The following is an 18,945-nucleotide window of genomic DNA, read 5'->3' as shown; positions in this document are numbered from 1 at the left end:
CCCAAATTTACTGCCGATGGCCTGGCCAATGATCCCGATGAGACTGATGTAACATGGTAAAAAGCTGACTAGGCTGCCATCCCAGCGAGATCCAGATGGCAATCCCAGTGTAAGCAGTTCTGCAAACGCGTGGTGCACGTCGATGGAAGGCAGGATAATCAGCAACCAATCAGACCTGGAAATGTACCGCTAACAATGTATCCTTACTTACTATGCATTTTGGCTGTCAGCTGAGTACTGGTACGGCGCCCTAGCCGAAAATAACTGTGGTAGCAAGGCCACCATTACGAAGGATGAATGCACGAATCTAGTTACAACTACCATGGAAACTTGTGATCCGAACTCCGGTAAAACTCACGGAGGATTTCGGCCTTTGGCTGGAAAGTGTATTCAATATGTATATTCTCGCCGTTTCTTACTAAAATTTGATATCATTCAGATACATATACTTGAAGAAGAGAGAGTAAATCATATCTGTGGAATCAACTTGGTTGTTCAAGGTCACTGACTTTTGGAGATCCTCCTAATATTTGAGCCGCAGACCAAGCTCCTTTCGATAGTCTGCTCAGTGGTCGAGGGATAGAGAAACGTTTCAGAGATTCTTGTTTTCTCCTGGACCAGCCCATAACCGGCTTTGGACTAACGGTCGTTAGGATTTCTCGTTCCGGCTACCGCTGGCTGGAACGTTGCTCGAATGGCATGTCCTAGTTTTAGCTGTGGTTGGTACGGCTGCGAAGGACAAAAACGATGCGACGCGGGGCTGGTTGCTTTCGGCATCATATCCAAAGAGGAGGTCGCCGACGATCAGCCCAAGTTCAAAGGCGGCGACCTCGCCTCCTGCTCTCGCTCCTCCAACTTTCCCTCCCTTGGAATTTTGAGGTTGAGAGTAATTGAAATAGCCTAGGAAGAATTTGGGGTTCAAGTAGGTCTTTCAGAGCGTGGGGAAGCAATGACTCTGGATGAAATCAAGTCCAGATCTGAACCATCGAGCAAATACTGCGAGTCATTTGCGACGATATATGCTTTCTCATGTCACGAGCACGTTCAGATCTCTCGCTTCTTGTTGCCGCAAACGAATTTTACCCATTGGCATTCTGTTTAGTTCGGGTCCTTCATGCAGACACCTGAGATTGAACCCAGTTTCGCTGTAAGGGCTGCTGGCGTCACTGCACCACATAAAACAGCACAAATTCTCTCTCTTACAGTGAACACTCTACTTAACAGGCGTTCTATAGCAGCCGGAAAGATCGAGACTTTTCAGCTCAGATGCATCTCATGATGGCCACTGGACGTTCTAGACTTGCTGAAATCAGATGCCGTGCTCAATTGGTGTGTGAGGCGGGATGAAGACGAGATCGGTAGGAAAGAGGGCTGAATGCTGCATTGCCGGAGAAGCTTCTCACAAGGTCGAAATGAGTAGGCCACGCCTATTCTCGAGAGCTCAAAGGCATAGTAGTCCTATCAGCAACTCCTTACGTAGCTGCGTATACCTTAGTTATGACAAGGGTATGCCACAGCGATCACGTGTTGCTTGCAAGAGAGTCATGTGACTTTGGTATGTCATGTGGAGCCGCCTCTCTTCTTCTCTTTAATCGCAAATCTGGGGCAAGCCCAATGCATCCTCTTCATACTCATCCCTTCTAAACTTTTTCTCTCTTCGGTTCGTGTCTCATTCTCCAATGACGTAGGTACAGCCCTCAGGTCCCATCCACACCTCGTGGACACGACCAGCCTCAACGTCGATACGATCGCCCACAGTGTATGTCTTCTTCTCGGAACCTTTCTCCTTTGGATAAGTCATTGTGAGCTGTCCTTTGCGGATCAGATGTGTCGTCAAGCCAGCGTGGGAGTGTGGACTGTAGTGGGCGTTCCTGTGGCAAACAATCAGCCCTTTGTGTCTCGGCACTGGGGCTATGTTCCCAAGGCAGACTTACGGGCCATCGGACCAGGTGAACACGTGTAGGAATCCCCACGACCGGACTTCTTGCTCAGACTCACGTTGTGGCTTTGCTGCCATCGTGGATGGTGTTGTGCAAAAACTGGTGAAGTGTAGTGTTGACGAAGTGAGATAGGTTGAATCCCCAGGAAGTCGCTCTAGGTAGTGCGCTCGGATGAACCTCGGGCCGTGCCTTCTCCCCGCCACGGGGCGACCGCGACAGAGGGACGAAAACAGCAAGGCACACTTCTGCAAACAAGAACCTCTATTTATTGATCGCCGTATTCGCGCATTTGCCTCCAATGGATGGGGCGATGATTTGTTTATTGTTTGCTGACGAGTCGGTTCCTGAAACCCGCCGACTCGATTCTCGTTTGCAGCCAGCAGATCTGTTGGGGGCTGAAGCTAAGCAGCTGAAAGCAAAGCCTCGCACTCATTCTTGACAATCCCTCCTTAACCATCCCACCGTCTCCGGAAGAGTTTCTCTAATTTACGAATCGCATGACAATAAACTCCTCATGATTCTGGATCTCAATTACGCGCGAAGGTCAGTGGTTCTCTCCTCCCATCAACGTCAGGCAATCCTGGGCGGGAATCAGGTACGCCTGCAGCACGGCTGTCTCACAGGGCTGGCAAACAGGAATTCTCGGGAGGGCAAAAATCATCTTGCATTCGACGTGGACCGGTTGTGGTGCCATTCGCTGACATGGCCAGCAGTCAAATACGACCGCTTCCTCCATCGCGATGCCTCTCCTTGCTCCCCCAGGAAAGCAGTTTTCCATGCACAAGCTCGTGGCCATGTCGACGATGATGTCTCCCACAAATGGCACACACGGCCTCCATAGCCTAGTTCCGAGCAAAAACAATAGCCAGACTGCCTCTACACATCATGTATACTTCTCACACGCGATCCAAGATCATCTACGACGAGTCTACGACGATGTACGGGGCGAGGAGCCCACTCTGACTCGTCAACGATTCGAAACATGGCTTGCGACTGTTCAAGCTCAGCCAATAGAGCTGGAACATGAGGAATACAAATGCGAAGAATTTCTCCAGGTCATATATATGCATCATGGCTTCGACGCTCTGGGGGAGGTTGATGTGGAGAGCAAAGATTTAAGCAGGCCTCTCAGCAATTATTTCATCAGCAGCAGTCACAATACTTACCTATCCGGAAACCAGTTATCTTCGAAGAGCTCAACCGAAGCTTATAAATATGTGGGTTTGGCATTATGCCCATGAATTCAATTGCTGATTACTAGCAGGTACTCACTCGCGGATGTCGCTGTATCGAGATTGATGTCCACAATGGAGAACCAGCAGATAGCAAATCGAACCATTCGCGCTCCCCCAGCACACACTCCGAAACGAAAGGGGAACATAAAAGGCATATATCTATATCTGGGAGCACGATGTCAAGTCGTGCTGCGGCTGCGTTGGAGAAAGCCGAAGAGAAGTTTGACAGCGCAAAGGCCAAAATTGTAGAGAAGATGGAAAGGTCGGGCTTAGGAAGTCATTCCAGTTCGTATTCCAACCCGGAGAACCAGGTTGAGCAACGTGGACGACCAGCGACCACGAATTCGCTCGAAGTCGGAAGCCCAAACGGCAAGAGGCCTGCCTCTGTACGATCAATGAGAAGTGGCGAACCATTGGTTCTACATGGATGGACTTTGACCGCCCCAGTTGGCTTCAGAGCTGTCTGCAGAACTATTCGAGAAACAGCTTTCCTGACGAGCAATCTGCCGATAATTATAAGCTTGGAAGTCCATGCAGATGTTGAACAACAAGAGAAGATGGTCGATATCATGCAGGAAGAGTGGAAAGGCCTTCTCATCGATCAAGCCCACGAGGCATGCAATCCGGAAGAGCGACTCCCGAGGCTTGAAGAAGTGTTAAACAAGATTCTTATCAAGGTGAAGAAGGCGACTTCAGACAAGTTAGTCCCATCACCCTCTACGAACTCACTGGCTCCAGTCAAGTCACGGACGGACGGCGATTCAGGCCAGTCTGGGTCAGAGGACGAGAGGAGCACCCAGAAGAAAAAGGTCAAGATCTGCGAGAGGCTCAGCAATCTTGGGATCTATACTCACAGCGAGCACTTCGTAAGCTTCGAAGCAAAGTCGGCTAGAAAGCCACCGCATGTGTTCTCAATCGGAGAGGGCATGATCAACGAACTCCACGAAACGAAGAAGGAACAGCTGATCGCTCACAACCGCGATTTCTTCATGCGAGCGTACCCAGCAGGCTTCCGGATCGACTCTTCAAACCTCGATCCTTCAGGTTTCTGGCGAAAAGGCGTGCAGATGGTTGCGCTCAACTGGCAGAATTGCGATATGGGCATGATGCTTAACGAAGGAATGTTTGCCGACGAGAATGGCTGGGTATTGAAACCTCCGGGCTACCGCAGTGATCCCAATGAGCCAATCCAATATAAAGCACTGGACTTGAAGATCACAGTCTACGCGGGCCAGCACATCCCCATCCCGGCGAACCAGACAGAACGAGGTTTCCACCCGTACATCAAGTGCGATCTACATGTGCAGAAGCCGGAGATTCCTAGGAAGGACGAAGGAAACAAGGATGAAGCTAAGAAGAAAGAACCCGTCGACCCCACAGACTACAAGCAGAAGACGCCCTATCGGAAAGGCGACCACCCAGACTTTGGGGAAGAAGGACACGTCTTAACGTTCCGAACGGTGGAGAAGGTGGTGGAAGAATTAAGCTTCATCAGGTACGTACCCATCTTGGCGTTTTCGCCTGCTCGAATCAACTGGGTTTGCCACCCAATCAGCCAAGCGGCCTGCATTGCATATTCCACACCGCCGTGAATCCCAAGGACCGGGTACTCCTTACCTGTGGTCTATGCCAACTCCTCTTTGAATTTACCCTAGCGCCGCGACGGGCCGTGTTGCATTGGTCGGTCCCTTGAAAAGGGCTGATGTGGATCTCCTGACGAGACGATCCGTTCCGGGACCCGGGTTCCCTGCTCAACATTACGGGAGGCCGCTTCAAACTTCCTCAACTTTCCCCTAGATTTCCCCTTCACGAAAACATCTTGCCATGCCGTGCAACGCTTTCTGGCCTTCACTCCCATCATTCTGTTCCTTTAGTTCCCTCTTTTCTTGATTCTTGCTAACTCGGTACCACATAGATTCAAAGTCGAAGACGAAAAGTATGCCAAGGACACCGCGTGTGCGTGGGCATGCATCCGTCTGGATCGCCTGCAGCAGGGGTACCGCTTCGTGCACCTGATGGATATGAAGGGGCAGGCGACGCAGGGGCTGCTTTTCGTCAAGATCGAGAAGAGTCTTAGGCCGGTGGAGAATGTGAAAATTATTCCCGTGGTTGCGATGTAAGGAATCCGGTTGCGCGTGAGCGAGCACAGATATGGCGTGAGTTTGGGCGAGCGAGCAATGAGAAGGAGACACTAAGGAGATGAGATGGGGGCGTTGGAAGCATAGCGGCACGAGATGCAAAAATTGTATTTGTGATGAGCGCTGGCTTTTGGATTCGTTATTTCAAATGTGGGAGCAGAGGAATACCCAAGGCAGGCAGGCGTTTTTGGATATCATCATACCTGAGTTTGCCGTTAGATCTTGTTTTGGTAAGGCATTATATTTTTGGAATATTACAGCACAGATGGAAGGGGAAGTTTGGCATGCGATGCAATATGGAACGGGGTAGTTCGGCATGGCTAGCTGGAGAATACGAATGGTTGACTGAACGCGTTCTATTTTTTGAATGTGATAACACGACCGATATTTGACTTTCAAAACGCCCCGTCCCCAACCTCGATCTCGTTGTCCAGAACGTCCTCATCACGATAGTTCGTCCTACTGTGTGTGTTATGTCACATGCGGGGCTGGAGCAAGTCGTGGCAGGAACGCTTCAAGAGCAGTTCGCGGTTTGCGGTTCTGTTTGCTTTTCTCCTGTCCTGTTGGCTTTGAAGGGTGAGGTTACATTGCATTATCATGCGAGATCGATGTCAAGCTGTTGCGTCATACCCGAAATCGGGGGGAGAGAGCACCGTGACCGGGTCCGTGGTATCTCTATGTAACCTCGTGGAGAAGGCCAAAGCGCGGGCACCTTTCATTCGCCGATCTCGATGTTGTGCCGCACTGCTGCTCAAGACGAGCGATGCTTGCAGGAGTGAGGGATTGTCGTTCAAGAAGCGCACTCGGAAATTTCCTAGACGCAAGATGGGGGGGTGCAATGCGAGATGCGAGATCGGTGGGCTATGAGAGGTCAACCCGGTGGCTGGTACGTGGCTGCGATTTTGCGTGTAACTATGTAAAGGCTCTCTTCTATTAAATAAACTTACTAATTAACTTATATATTTAGTGACTTGTAAAATATACTTTGTTTTAAGAATAATAGCTTAGCTTATAATATATATTATATAATACGATTTCGGCTATATCTTGATATATTTTTATGTATATTCCTTATGGGAAAAGCTTGAAAGATTTTCGTGCTGCTCCTCGACGCAGTACAAGAGATCTTCGGGCGTTTTTCGGGGGCAGAAGGAAATTTCGGACTTGCGAGATGCAAGCTAGATTGTATGCACGATGGAAGGTTGGTGGGATGTGAGATGTGAGATGTGTCATCGCATGCCGTGAGACATTCGGAGCTATCTCCGTAGAGCAGCAGGACTGAAAAGGTCTGGATTTCCGTTGTAATCTTGTGGTTCCTGATGGTACGTTATGCTCGAGAAGATGCATTGCTGCACGTGATAGTTACAGTACACAAAGTTGTACGAACTGGTAACGCTTGGCGCGTTTCCCGGAGAGTGGAGGAGAGGGAGGTCTAGATTTTGGGGTTTGGCTGTGAGGTGTAGTGTGTACGGCGAGAAGGTTTGATGGAATGCAGTGGCAGGCAACACATCATAAAGGTGCAGCTCACAATGCCAACAAGGCATAGTATCGCGCTCTGGCTGATGGGTGTACAATACGATGGGAAAGTACTGCGGAGGCATCTCCGCAGCACATAAAAGGATGAAAAAACGGAACTGAAGGGCACGGCGTGCCGGCTGCACTCCATGTTGATGGAGCACGAACTGTCAAACGGGTCGCATGATCCCTGTTGTGAGACGCTGAGTTGGCGGCATGTTCATGAGCCGCAGATTCTGAAGCTGCGATGCCGGCTGAAAGTAAGATGCAACGAAATCTGCAGAGATAGAGGGAGGTGGTGAGCATGTTGCAGGAAGGAAACCGAATCTTTGAGATCCACCGACCGGGTTTTGCAACCTCGGACAGTGGAACTGCGAATTGGTCGGCTTTTTCGCGTGCAACAAGGGAAGGAAATGTAATTATCTAGTTCTAGAATTCATCCAGCACGCAGAAGAAAGACGGCAAGATGAAGGGTAGTAATATAGTCTAAGGTAACTTCTCAGTACAGGAAATAATCTTAGAATACAAAAGAAGATCATCTCTCAAGCTTCTCAAGTCTCGATCGGAGGTGATTTCGCCTCTCGAATTCCGCAAATCTCCTTAGAGTAAATTCTTTCTCCCAAAAAGAGTATGCAATAACATGAACAATAAATTTTGTCACCAGCTACAGGTGCCAGAGTGCATTTGCAGACATGCAGGAAAGTAGGAAGAACATGCTAAGGGGGGAACCACGAACCACGAATCAGTTGATCTCTGCCATACTTTCAGTTCAACTTGCGCTCGCACAATGACAATGACGATGGCAGCATGCACTTCCCGCGGGCGGGCCGTTGCCATGTTCGTGCGAGGCCGTAACATTCTTCAGGTCATGCACCGAACACAACACCACTGCCAACGGTATCAAGAAGTCGAAAGAGGCTATTGATGTAACCTTTGGGGAGAGTCTAGACTAGCCCATGTCCCCAGGAGTGTGGACTCGAGTTGCCCATTTCGTTGAGTAGGAGTGGAAGTGTTAGGACTGCAGGTAGCCGTCGAGAAACAAGCGTGCTATTCACCACATCAGCAGGGGAGATTGCCGGGTGTTACACGGGTTGAGCTGCCGGCGTGTCCGTGGAACTGGAGTCAAGAAATACTGACCAGCTTCAAATTTTCGTACCCAAGTTGTAGAATTTCGGAGGATTTGGGAGGAAGGGAAGTTGCAGGGAAATTCCGCTGGCAGAAATGCTTCTGTTTTGGACCCTGGTCGTAGTGTTGCCATTCATTCGATGCTGCGCGAGGGCGGGACAGGCATTGCGGGGGTCAAAAGAAGAAAATGCGATTTGCAAAATCTTGGCTGGAATCAGAGATCAGCTGCTAATGTCATCCTATGCCGCTGTTACACAGGATATTCGCTTGCCCGACCCTTGGAAGCGCTTTGTTCCCGAGTCCCCGGGTCGGCTGAGACATGCCTGCACGGTGGAAGCCACTGGAAATCCCAGATTTATGGCGCAACTGGCGCAGAGTCAAAGAAATCTGAATACGGTAATACCCGGTGGCATTGAGTATCAAGAGTTTCCGGTCTGCATTTCAGATCTGGGTGCACGTTTGCCCACGCGGTTTTGCTTTTTCATGGACGAGAGTGGGGGAGACAGACTCAATTCGGCTGAAAATCTTGGGGCACGGCGCAAGGTGGAAACCGGGGTAGCTTTCCCCGGGCCGGACTCGGGCCAAAGCCCTTCGAACGAGAGGGCAACGGAAGCTGAAAGTTCTTTTTCTGACAGCCCGAGCCGTTGGAGTCCGCCGTCCAAGTAGAGAGAACCTTGAAGTGGATACGCGAACAATAACATCAAAGACAAGTAAACCGGAGCCTTTGACCGAATCGAGAAGCCTCTTGGCCGCCTCTGAGGTCTTCTTGAAGTTGCAAGGTCCCGTTTCGAGACGATGGGCGCCCGCTCCTAGCGGCGTAGTCGGGCGGGTGCTCTCAGGAGAAGGCATCAAAGCGAGTTGTGGGACCTGGGCGTGAAGGCTCTGTTTTTAAAGCTCAGCATACCATTTCAAGTGCGGGAATCGAACAAACAAGATCCTGTTGAATAATGGTTTCCTTCACGAGCCATGAGAACCGAACTGATCCTTGTGGTCTGATATTTCAGCCACCATGCAGTTCTACATGCTGCAGCAGGCCCGTCCTGCCGGTAAGCACAGACTTTCACCTGCAGGGTTGAGAGGAACCGGGTGACAACAGAGGTAAGCCACACGCTGATTTTGCAAGGGAGTCTCCCAATGTGGGATTCCTCTCTGGCAAAGATTTGTAAGAGGACGAGAGATAAGTTGACGAGATTCCTTCCAGTGGCTGAGGACAGCCCCATGTCGTTCCGCCTCTCATTCGCGAGAATGTGACAGATCGGCCGTGGGTCGACTAGCGCGACCCGGTACCACAGCTCGTCAAATTGGAGATCTCTGATCGCCTCTGCATGATCAGTGCGCACTGCGCAGGAACACAGATTGCTCTTCGATAAATCAAAATCGTCGGAGAAGAGTGCTTCCCCACGCACAAAATATCATTCCAAGTGAAGTTCTCTAGTTCATCGCTTGGAGCGCTGCAACCCAGTCTGGCCATGCAAATTTCTCGTGTTCGGTCGAGTTATCGAAGTGGTGGTGGGCACCACCTTGATTGGACTGTGTCACGGTCCCCCTCCGCGAAGTTACCAATGCGGAGGCACAAAGCCAGCTCAGACATATGATACGAAGTACTCCCCCCCCCCCTAAATGTTTGCTAGCGCGTATGTTTTGGGTATAGGTACGGGTAGGAATCCAGGGTGTTTAGCCAGTGAGGAAGTGCCTTTTAAGCTGGCTGAGAGCCACTGCTAGGGCAGAAAGCCTTCTTGAACCTTCTGCGCGCACCCTTGCCTTGATACACAGACCACTTTTTGCCCTGTGTAAAGGGTTGACCAGGTGCTCGAACCACTCAGAAATCGTACCTTATCGAAAACTGGGGCAGTGGAGGCCGCTAGCAAACATTTAGGGGGGAGGGGGAGTAGGACGCCTCGACCCTTGTCATACGCCGGCATAGATCTGACAGAGCCCTATGCTAGATTCAATCGGGTTCGACTTGTAAAAAAGTGCTGCTAGGAGTAAGTCGCGTGCATGAAACATGCTCAGGACGTGCCCCGGCTCCCGAGTCAAGGAGTCCTGAAAAAGCAAATGACAAACTGAATGACATACACTCTTCGACCCACAGCGCATAAATTCACCACCCCCGCGTTGATCGAAGGTGGAGGCAGAGTTCGCAACTTTGGACATTCTCGGACAAGGCAACTCCTCGAAGGACGGAACTTTGAATCTTGCACTTCGTCTTGCCATTGCCGCGACATTCGTTTCTCTCCACTTGAAAAACAAAAATGCCCAAAGTAATGCTAGACCATCTGTAAATTTGATCCCCTGTCCGCCGGGCAAAGACGCCGTTCGATGCCGTTGATTAATCCTTGTACCCACCATTCTGGAAGATAGGCAAAACGAGATTCCCCTCCAAATGGCTGGAAATCTGGCCGTAGCGAAGATCCACCCAAGGGGGCCTGTCAAGCGTTCCCGCCCGTGCGGAAAAGTAAACTGCTCACGAAGATCATCTTCAAAAGGGTTTGTGGGCCGAAAATTTGTGACGTATCAGGCCGTGTGCGCCCCTAACCGACGATTACCTACCTCAGACCCCTAGAATGAATCGACCCGGCATCTTCACATCGGTCCCACCCTTGCAGAAGTCGACCCGGTTATCTGCGTCCACGGTGCCGCACCCATCCTCTAGGACATCTTCAGCTCTCCACTCGCTTGCCTCCGGTTGGCGATCTCGGTTGCCTCTGCCTTGCGCGTGAGATGATGGTCATGTCTCCACCACCAGCTTTGGTCCTTGATTTATGTTTTGTTTCACCCCGCGATTGCGAGTGCAGCGTAGCATTGCCAACAGTCTAGTGCCTGGCTGCAGACCGTAGGATCAAAGGAGCTGCATTGCAGACTAGTGACCTCCACAATCGGCAGATAGCCGCAATATCCATCTGGGCTAATTTCCTTGGACCGAACCAAAGGCTTCCTGCAAGACTCTGAAATTGTGCGAGCGAAGTTCTCAGATCGCTCGCGACCACCAATTACACATGAGGGAGGGTATATATATATCGTGTCCATCCCAGGTCTGACTTCAGCCAAGGTTCAGATCATTCGCCCTCGACTCAGCCTTCTCGTACTTTCGTTCAACCTATCAGCCAAGAACATTTAACATCTCCCTACCCGTATCTCCGAAAACACTGCAGGCGAAAAGATCAGAAAGATGACTCGCAAATCCACCCCACGCCAAGCTCCAGGCCATGAGACTCCTCATGTTCTGTTTCACCGAAGTGGACCATTGCCACTCCCAAACCCGAGTATCAAGGGTGTTCCTGTAAGTAAACTCTCTCACCAAAAAACATTAGATATGAATTGCGAGCTGACAGACAAATAGATGACAGGAGTGAGATGCCCAACTTGTGCTGCGAATGGACAAGAGGTCTGGGTCATCCCAGGAAGAGCCTGCTCTTACTGCGGTACCCACTGCTGAGTATTGGATTCCGAGTATGAACCCTCGATCAAGTGAATGGGAATAACGAAGCTAACTGGAATCGACAGAAACACTCGAGGGTGACGGTGCTGGCATCGAGATTAGCAGTGTGCTTGACCGGCAATTGCGAGTCTGGGAATACATTGATTTGTCCAATTGCGAAGATGATGGGTTTATCACCAGACGGACCAGATTCGCTGATGGTGTACCGGGCCATCGGTTTTGATATATGGGTCGTTTTTGGCGAGTTGGGAAAAGCATGTGCTATTTAATCTTAGAAGTGATTCCAAGGACGGCGTGGGATTGCAGTATACTTACTTTCTATCAACCACCTTTCTATTCACACGTCGTTTGGGCATTGCTAGCGTGATCTGATGACGCATCGAGACCCAGAACATCTGGTGAGCATCGAGCGACATGTGTTATTATCTGAATCGAACTAATCCGCGAACTAGTCCACGAAGCTGTTGGGTCGGTCAGGCCAGGCGGCACGTTGCACTCCACATGCTACAAGGTATGCGGTTAAAGAATCACTGACATGCTCATCCAAAGTCCAGGAAGCCGCATCGCCTTTGCATCTTGAAGCTCTTGAAAAACTCAACTTACTGCGAAGAAGTTTGAATCGACATGTCCGAAACCGAAAGCTCAAACTGCGAAAGCCGGCCCTTATGTACTCCGAGATTCTGACACGGGAGCGCAGAATCAGCTGCGAGCGAGCGTTTTAGGCCATGTCTTATCCCCCTTTCCTTGAATCTGGATCCCAGCGGAGCCGCGCTGTCTAGAGCTGTCGGTAGATCGAGATCTCTGGTCGAGAGAAAATAGTGCGGGAACACAAGCATGATGCAACAGGGCAAAGATTGGACCTCGAACCGTCTCGGAACTGACAGCTCACACTGACAGCAAGGAGGCATCTCCGAAAACCACTCAAAGTGCTTGTCCAATCGGCCAGTATTTAAAACTGGATGTTGAATCACTGCCGAACCATGTCTTCTCGATACTGATCGATGCTGCTCAAAAGACGCGCTACTCGGAAGATGGCGTCCCAACAGCGTAGAATGCATGAATCGCTCCAAACAACAATCAACCCCTCCCGCAAGGGCTTCGTCAATTGGCCTACTTAAGGTTATCGACGAAGATCGATTGGTTTCTGACAGATTGCCGACACGAAGGAAAACCCTGCAGCCAGAAAATCCCCGAAAATCTAATCCAAATTCAACCAATCCTGAGAAGGGCACGGGGGCACGGGCACGGGCACGGGCACGGTGAGCGTGGGTGTTTGGCGGACGTCATGGTAGACGCGCGCATACCATGGCGGGGCAGCTCTCTCGAAGAAGGGAAATTGAATGGGCGTGTCGTGAGGGCTATCGTGAGGGTATCGTGAAGATCTCGCGATGTCAGATTTCGATGTTAAGGAAGAAAATTTTGTTTCTGGCAGGGACGAGGATAGCCCAAGTCAACATCGGACCGAACGTTTTTCCGCTCCGATGTCCCGTGACCGTCAAAAACATTGTCCCTGCATTCTTTGTGTCCTCTATTCCCTATTATTCATTATTCGATTAAAAGTCCATGTCTTTCTAGTTTAAAATCCATGCAAAAGGTGCTCAAACTTAATCTAGGGTCAGAGCGAAGCTTAGTGACACGTGACTCGCCTCCTTTATGGCAATAACAAAAAGACCATTTCCACTTTAAAACAAAGAATCATGAATTCGAGACGGTTAGAGACGAACCAACTCAATACCGCAATTCGAACCCCGACATAATCCTGCAGCAACCGATCCACCTTTCGGCAGTCCAAGTCGCGCTTGGCCTACGTTTGATGTTTCTTGTGAGCTCTACCATTGAGCTACGCCCCCTCGAATGTTGACGAAAACTCCCTATTTCAATCTAAGCAGTGAAAAAGAGAGCTTCGTTAAAGCGAATCTTGCTGGAAATAAGGGTTCAAGGGGCGAGGCCTTCGGAATGGAAATCTTTTTGCATCAGAGCATTTATTTAAGCCCATATCATGGGCCTAAAGCTTAGTGTCGTGATTTGGAGTCATATGTCTGATATGCGCTATCTCTCCCCGGATGTGGTTTTGTTGTCTTTTGGTCTTGTGGCTATCATTTGCAATTAGATAGGGTACTTGTGCCAACGTGGCTCTAATCATGCCACGTTGAAGACGAAGATAACGAAAGACCTGCTGGAAAAGCTGGAATTGAAAGTGCTCCGCGGGTTTTGACGAAGACCATTCTTCGAATCTTGTTGAGTTTGAGATGGATATCGACATGTTCAGAGATCTTTCTAATGATCTGAAAACGACGACGGACCGGAGTAACTCGGGCACTGGCCACAACACATGAGAGCCTCAAGAGATCATATCACATCAGAAGCACTCAAGCTGTTTGGATCGCAGCACGAAGCAGTGTATGAAAAACGCAAATATCTTGGATTTATTGACTCTCCTGCAACAAATGTTCTGCCTCAAACTCCGCGCTGAAAATATGCAGTTTTACCGTTCCCACCGAATCTCCAGCCCCAGTCAGCAGGTTTATAGAAGAACTAGTAGAAATAACGATCGTTATGCAGATGCAAAAGAATTTCTGGAAAGGAGACCGATCAGGATCTCTTCTTTCCCTGCTTCGCGGTCATCTTCCTGAATGCTTCCATACCACCGGCGCCGATCGGTCTCGAAGCAGGGTCCAAGCCTTTGCTAGCATCGAAATTGCTTCGTGGTGCAATGGTGTAACTGGTGTTGGCAGTTTCCATCCGAGCTCTATTGCTTCTGATGGGTTGGGCAAGAATACGTTCTCGTTCGATGTCACGCTGGGAGAGGCCTGCTCGTTGTGATGACGGCATCTGGGATGATGAGATTCCGGAAGGACGAAGTGCAAGTTGAGCGGCCCTGTAGATTTGTTAGTGATGTCCAAGGTAGTGAAGAAAGAGAGAGCGCATACTGGTGATCAAACTCTTTCGTAATGACCTTCCGCTTCTTGTAATCATCGCTTCGCTTCAAGATTGGTCGTGACCATTCGCCCAACAACCGCTCAGCGGTTCTCTTGATGCCAATTTCGGGCTTCTTGCTTTTCGTGTAGTACAGGACAACCTTGCCGATTCCGCTACTCAACAAGGCTTCTTTTTCGATGGGTAATCTTGTCAGGGCAGAGAATAGGTCTCGTTGAATATTGTATGCTGGCAAACTGCCATCATTCAGCGGCTCCAGGAAGAACTTGACTGATTGGAGGAAGTTCGTGTCGGGATCGACGATGGAATGTTGCACGGTGTTTCGATTAAGGAGGGCAACGACTTCGGGAAGCATCTTGAGCTTATGAATGGCGGGCTGACCCTTCTCACGGGCTGAGTTGTCTGCTTCGCAAGCTTGCTCCATCCGAATCTTCAGGGCTGCGATTTCATCATCGAAAGCTTCTTCTAGATCCTAGAGGAGGATTAGCGTTAATCCCAAGACACGGATAAATTGTACACACCACTTCATCCTTCTTGCGTCTCCTCTTGTTGGGATTCTTCAACGCAGCATCCATCGCCTTATCCAACGCCCGACGTCTCCTCTCTTCCGGTGTCAAATTCTCCTCATTCTCGGGTGTAGCAGGTCTCCGCTCCTTGGCCTTATCCCTATCCTTCCTCTCCCCATCAATTCGTTTTGGTTTCTTCACTCTCTTCCCATCCACCAACTCTCCATCAGGATCCTCGTCGTCATCACGGCGGGATTTCTTCTTCTTGTCACGCTTGGCCTCCTTTGGCTTCCTGCCATCGCCATCTTTGTCTGCGCGCTTCCGCTTTCCTGCCTTCAAGGTCCGAGCAATATCCTCATCGATTCCGACCAAGGGCCTATCCTCCAAGGCAACCGTTGTAGGATCGAATTCAGCGAACTCAGCTTCGTCGACTTCAGACAGTTCGGATTCGTTGTCAGAGAGGTCATCATCGTTGTCGTTCTCAGCGTTGTCCATATCAAGATCAGGATTAACTGCGGGTGGAGGAGGGGTATCTCGATCTTCGGACATTGGTCTGTTTGGGTCTCCCAAATCGTCGCCAGCTTCTGGAAGAGGCGTGGTAGGCTGTGAGTCTGCGTCGGAGTCCGACATTGTCGTAGAAGCGGAGGAGTGAACACGGAAGGGGTTGTAGTTAGCGAGAGGAGGTTCGTGGCGCAAAGATAATCACAGAACCTCAAAGTTGCGTCTGGGTTCGAGGACGTGGTGAATACCAAGATGTCGATTGAGGAGGAAAAGGATGATTGTTCTGCCTGCTTGATATGCTTTTTGATGTTGCCGTTCACTTTGACTTTCGAGCCAAGGCTCACTAGCGCTGAACCTTAAATCCGAGGCCTGATTGTTTATTTACTTGGAAGCAGCACGACGTCTTGCCACAACATCTTCCTTCCTTCTTATCGATACAGCCTTTTCGCCATGTTCAACAACATTCAATCCAGACGCTCGCATGAAAGTCCCATGGACTGGGAATGGCAGACTCAAGGCCCGACCGATCCCAAGTCTCCCTTTCCCCAATTCAAGCCACAGCATGGCAAGAAGCGTATGTTTTAAGATCCATGGGAGAATTCCTAAAGGTGACAAGCTAACATTCAATGCAGAGGGATTCGAATCCAACCAGACTTCTAGTTCTTTCATAGCCGCATCGTCCGCGCCAGCACCACAATTCCGCAATCCATCCTTCACAACACCACGGAAACCCTTTGACCAAGAGCTTTTCTCCGAAGTGTCTGGTGCCGAATCATCCCCAGCAGACAACGCAGACGCAGAGGATACACCAGATCCTCCGAAGACTGGCCAAACAATGACTGCATTTACGAACGGGGGCACAGTGAGACAGCCTATCTTCGGAAGGTATGGGTCGAGCTTTCTAGGAAGCAGCCCTGGCCGGGCAGAGCAGCGGCGGGGGAAATACGCAAATGCGATAATAAACAAAGTTAGGAAAAGAAAGAGAATAGATCGGGATTATGCCTTGGTCAGGGGCCACCGGGAAGGCTCCGACTCCGAGTCAGATGGCGACGAATCTCGCCCTCGAAGTGGAGGACAGCAGTCAAAGCAAGAGTCCAAGGAAGGCTGGTTTGCGTCTACCTTCAACTACATCGAATCGCACCCAAACCTGCCGAACGTCCTCTCGATCTACGCACAAATGGCGATCAATTTCTTCATCGCAGGGCTCACGGTGTTCGGTATCTACACATTCTGGATGACTGTGCGGGCTGATGTCGACAAGGCTTCGGATGACGAGCGTGCACTCGTCCTTGCTGAGACTGTAAGATGTGCCAGAGACTATGTGGATAACAGGTGCGGGAGCAATCAAAGGTTACCGGCACTCCAGATACCCTGCGAAAGTTGGGAACATTGCATGAACCGGGATCCGAATAGCATTGGTCGAGCAAGAGTGAGCGCACACACTTTCGCCCATATTTTCAACAGCTTCATCGAGCCGATCAGCTACAAGGCTATGGTATGTCTACCCTTCCCCCTATGGCTCCTTCCAAGGTTGGCTCGGAAATCCAGCTCACACACAGTGACAGATCTTCGTTGTGTTGATTGTAACGGTCTGCATCCTGGTCAACAACCTCGCCTTCGGCATGTTCAGATCGAAAGTGTCACACATACCTCCTGCGCAACCTTTCTTTCCTCCCAATCAGCACCAACAAAACTTTCAATGGGGTGCGCCGCCCCAAACACCTCAGCATACAATGGGATATGATGTATATGGGGGCCAAACATATCAAACAATTATGCCGAGCCAGACGCCTGGGCAGAGGAGTCCGAGCAAGGGGAATAGAAGTCCCAGTAAAGAGGAGCGGAGTCCGAGCAAAGGGCATAGGAGTCCAAGTAAAGAAGACAGGTTTTGATGGAATGGGATTCTGGCGTTTCCAAAATTGTAATATTGGAATAGGCGCATGGGACGGAATATCTGGATTGGGAGGAAACTGTACCAATAATACGTCACGAACTCAGTGGTAACGAATACGAAAGGTTACTTGTGGACCAGTTCAGTGACTGGGAATTTTTGAATGTCATGTTTACTTCTTGAATTTTGGATTCTCTCGAGGCAGCATCACGGAGATGGCATGTGCGTTCGATAGTTTGAAGCAGCACCTCCGTCGGCACCCGGCATGTAAGATCGAGCTTTCTTCGCGACAGCATCAAATGTAATCTATCAAGTTGTCGAATCCTTTTGCTTCGCGGAGCAAGGCCCCTCCAATGTTCTCCCACTGGTCAGATGTCCAGTCCTCCAAATCATCATCCTGCTTTGATAGCTGCTTGTCCGACTGGTGGCTTTTGTACTGTGGTAGCCACGCTTTATCGAGTTTTGAAGTCCTTTCCACGACCACGACCTAGCGCTGTTAGGATTCCGAATCTCCTACTATCAATCTCAGACATAGCCCAGCCAAAGGAGAATTCACCTCCGTCTCCGCCTAGAAATTAGAACTGAAATTGTTGGCCACCGTGTCCTCCAGGAGGACCGAATGATGAACTTTAGAAAGGATTCTGTCGTTGTTCGCGATCGTTGGGGTCACCTCCCTGGCCAGAGCTTGCCTTCATTTCTGGATCCCTGCTAGAATCTGAATCGACTCGTCCCAGTCCGATATTTAGAATTGTCTTCGATACACGATCCGTTAAGTGGGCGATCTTCTTCCCAGTTCCATTCGTCAGAATCTGTCTCTCTTTCAACACACGGTTCGATAGGTGGGAGATCTTCAACTCCGTGCTGGCGAGCATGTTAAGCATTGACGAACATTGTTCTCGTCTCTCTGCCTCGTATAACACAGTCCCTACACTGTCACTCCGTGCATTTATATCTGCCCCCGCTTCCAAAAGTATTCTTGTTACGCCTTTGTGGCTATTGTATGACCCCGCATGCACTGCTGTATGAAAATAACCAGCTTTTGCCTCGACGTCTGCACCAGACGAAAGGCCGAACCGAACAATCTTTTTATGCCCAAATGCGGGCTACTTGTCGCTCGCCAAGGCCTTGTGCAGCATCTAGCCTCTTCTGGTAAGGCGCTTGGAGGTGTCCCTGTTTAGCGAGAGGGACTGAAACTTTCACAGTGAGTTTGGGGGAAGTCGACTTTTGTTAGCGACTGTACCATACAATTTCTTGATTCTCGCTGCTACCCCGCCTCTGTCACCTCAGACATTGCGCCTTTGCTCTTCATAATTTCTGCAGAGACTCGCTATACAAAGGGAGCCAGAAAGGGATCCCCAAAAAGAAATAGATATCCTTAAACAGCCCCAGGGTCTAAAAATGGCCCCGTAGAGCGACGTTTCATAAATCCAGGCTATATAGTCGGTTCAATCAAAGTAAATGTAAACCTAAAGGACTCTCTGCTGATGCAAACATACGATGTGGACCATTTCCATATCTCAAGCTGCTTTTGGATGTCCGGCGGCAGATCTTCCTATGGATCTGTATGTCTTATTTTGTAGAGGTTCTGCTCTCATCATAGACCTCGAGAGGGTCAGGGATAGGTAAGTACCTGTTTGGTACAAGCCGACCCTGAATGAATTCGTGCTAGCCAAACGATAACCATAATTTTGGTTTATTGATTGTGAGTATTTTTAGCT

General features: G+C 49.9%; 7 protein-coding genes across 7 annotated transcripts; 3 read left to right on the top strand and 4 right to left on the bottom strand.

The window, feature by feature from the left end:
• Positions 1-1,236: 1,236 nt before the first annotated feature.
• Positions 1,237-2,129, bottom strand: K444DRAFT_610004 (uncharacterized protein). Its single transcript, XM_024879666.1, has 2 exons — positions 1,935-2,129; positions 1,237-1,871 (listed from the first exon to the last, which is right to left on the bottom strand). Exons 1-2 carry the CDS (start codon positions 2,015-2,017, stop codon positions 1,670-1,672), a joined length of 285 nt encoding a protein of 94 aa, XP_024740029.1. The 5' UTR covers positions 2,018-2,129; the 3' UTR covers positions 1,237-1,669.
• Positions 2,130-2,680: 551 nt separating this feature from the next.
• K444DRAFT_716025 (BcPLC2, phospholipase C) lies at positions 2,681-5,232 on the top strand (the record flags this gene model as incomplete). The annotated part of the gene is made up of 2 exons (XM_024888368.1): positions 2,681-3,157; positions 3,205-5,232. 2 exons carry the CDS (start codon positions 2,681-2,683, stop codon positions 4,765-4,767), a joined length of 2,040 nt encoding a protein of 679 aa, XP_024740028.1. The 3' UTR covers positions 4,768-5,232.
• A 1,515-nt stretch (positions 5,233-6,747) lies between these two features.
• Positions 6,748-7,309, bottom strand: K444DRAFT_328703 (uncharacterized protein). Its single transcript, XM_024871934.1, has one exon. It carries the CDS (start codon positions 7,132-7,134, stop codon positions 6,838-6,840), a length of 297 nt encoding a protein of 98 aa, XP_024740027.1. The 5' UTR covers positions 7,135-7,309; the 3' UTR covers positions 6,748-6,837.
• A 3,813-nt stretch (positions 7,310-11,122) lies between these two features.
• On the top strand, positions 11,123-11,615 carry K444DRAFT_626869 (uncharacterized protein; the record flags this gene model as incomplete). Its single annotated transcript, XM_024882720.1, has 3 exons — positions 11,123-11,233; positions 11,294-11,375; positions 11,458-11,615. The coding sequence occupies 3 exons, from the start codon at positions 11,123-11,125 to the stop codon at positions 11,613-11,615; spliced, it is 351 nt and encodes a 116-aa protein (XP_024740026.1).
• A 108-nt stretch (positions 11,616-11,723) lies between these two features.
• On the bottom strand, positions 11,724-12,573 carry K444DRAFT_328677 (uncharacterized protein). The gene is made up of 2 exons (XM_024871933.1): positions 11,996-12,573; positions 11,724-11,853 (listed from the first exon to the last, which is right to left on the bottom strand). Exons 1-2 carry the CDS (start codon positions 12,448-12,450, stop codon positions 11,841-11,843), a joined length of 468 nt encoding a protein of 155 aa, XP_024740025.1. The 5' UTR covers positions 12,451-12,573; the 3' UTR covers positions 11,724-11,840.
• A 1,411-nt stretch (positions 12,574-13,984) lies between these two features.
• Positions 13,985-15,465, bottom strand: K444DRAFT_626868 (uncharacterized protein; the record flags this gene model as incomplete). The annotated part of the gene is made up of 3 exons (XM_024882719.1): positions 13,985-14,270; positions 14,323-14,801; positions 14,851-15,465. The coding sequence occupies 3 exons, from the start codon at positions 15,463-15,465 to the stop codon at positions 13,985-13,987; spliced, it is 1,380 nt and encodes a 459-aa protein (XP_024740024.1).
• Positions 15,466-15,786: 321 nt separating this feature from the next.
• On the top strand, positions 15,787-17,228 carry K444DRAFT_523413 (uncharacterized protein; the record flags this gene model as incomplete). Its single annotated transcript, XM_024874284.1, has 3 exons — positions 15,787-15,910; positions 15,969-16,831; positions 16,902-17,228. 3 exons carry the CDS (start codon positions 15,787-15,789, stop codon positions 17,226-17,228), a joined length of 1,314 nt encoding a protein of 437 aa, XP_024740023.1.
• Positions 17,229-18,945: the final 1,717 nt, after the last annotated feature.

This window comes from Hyaloscypha bicolor (genome assembly GCF_002865645.1).
Source record: "Hyaloscypha bicolor E unplaced genomic scaffold K444scaffold_52, whole genome shotgun sequence".
Lineage (NCBI taxonomy): Eukaryota > Fungi > Ascomycota > Leotiomycetes > Helotiales > Hyaloscyphaceae > Hyaloscypha > Hyaloscypha bicolor.
The sequence above is the reverse complement of the archived record's forward strand: the minus strand, read 5'-3'. Positions and strand labels throughout refer to the sequence as shown.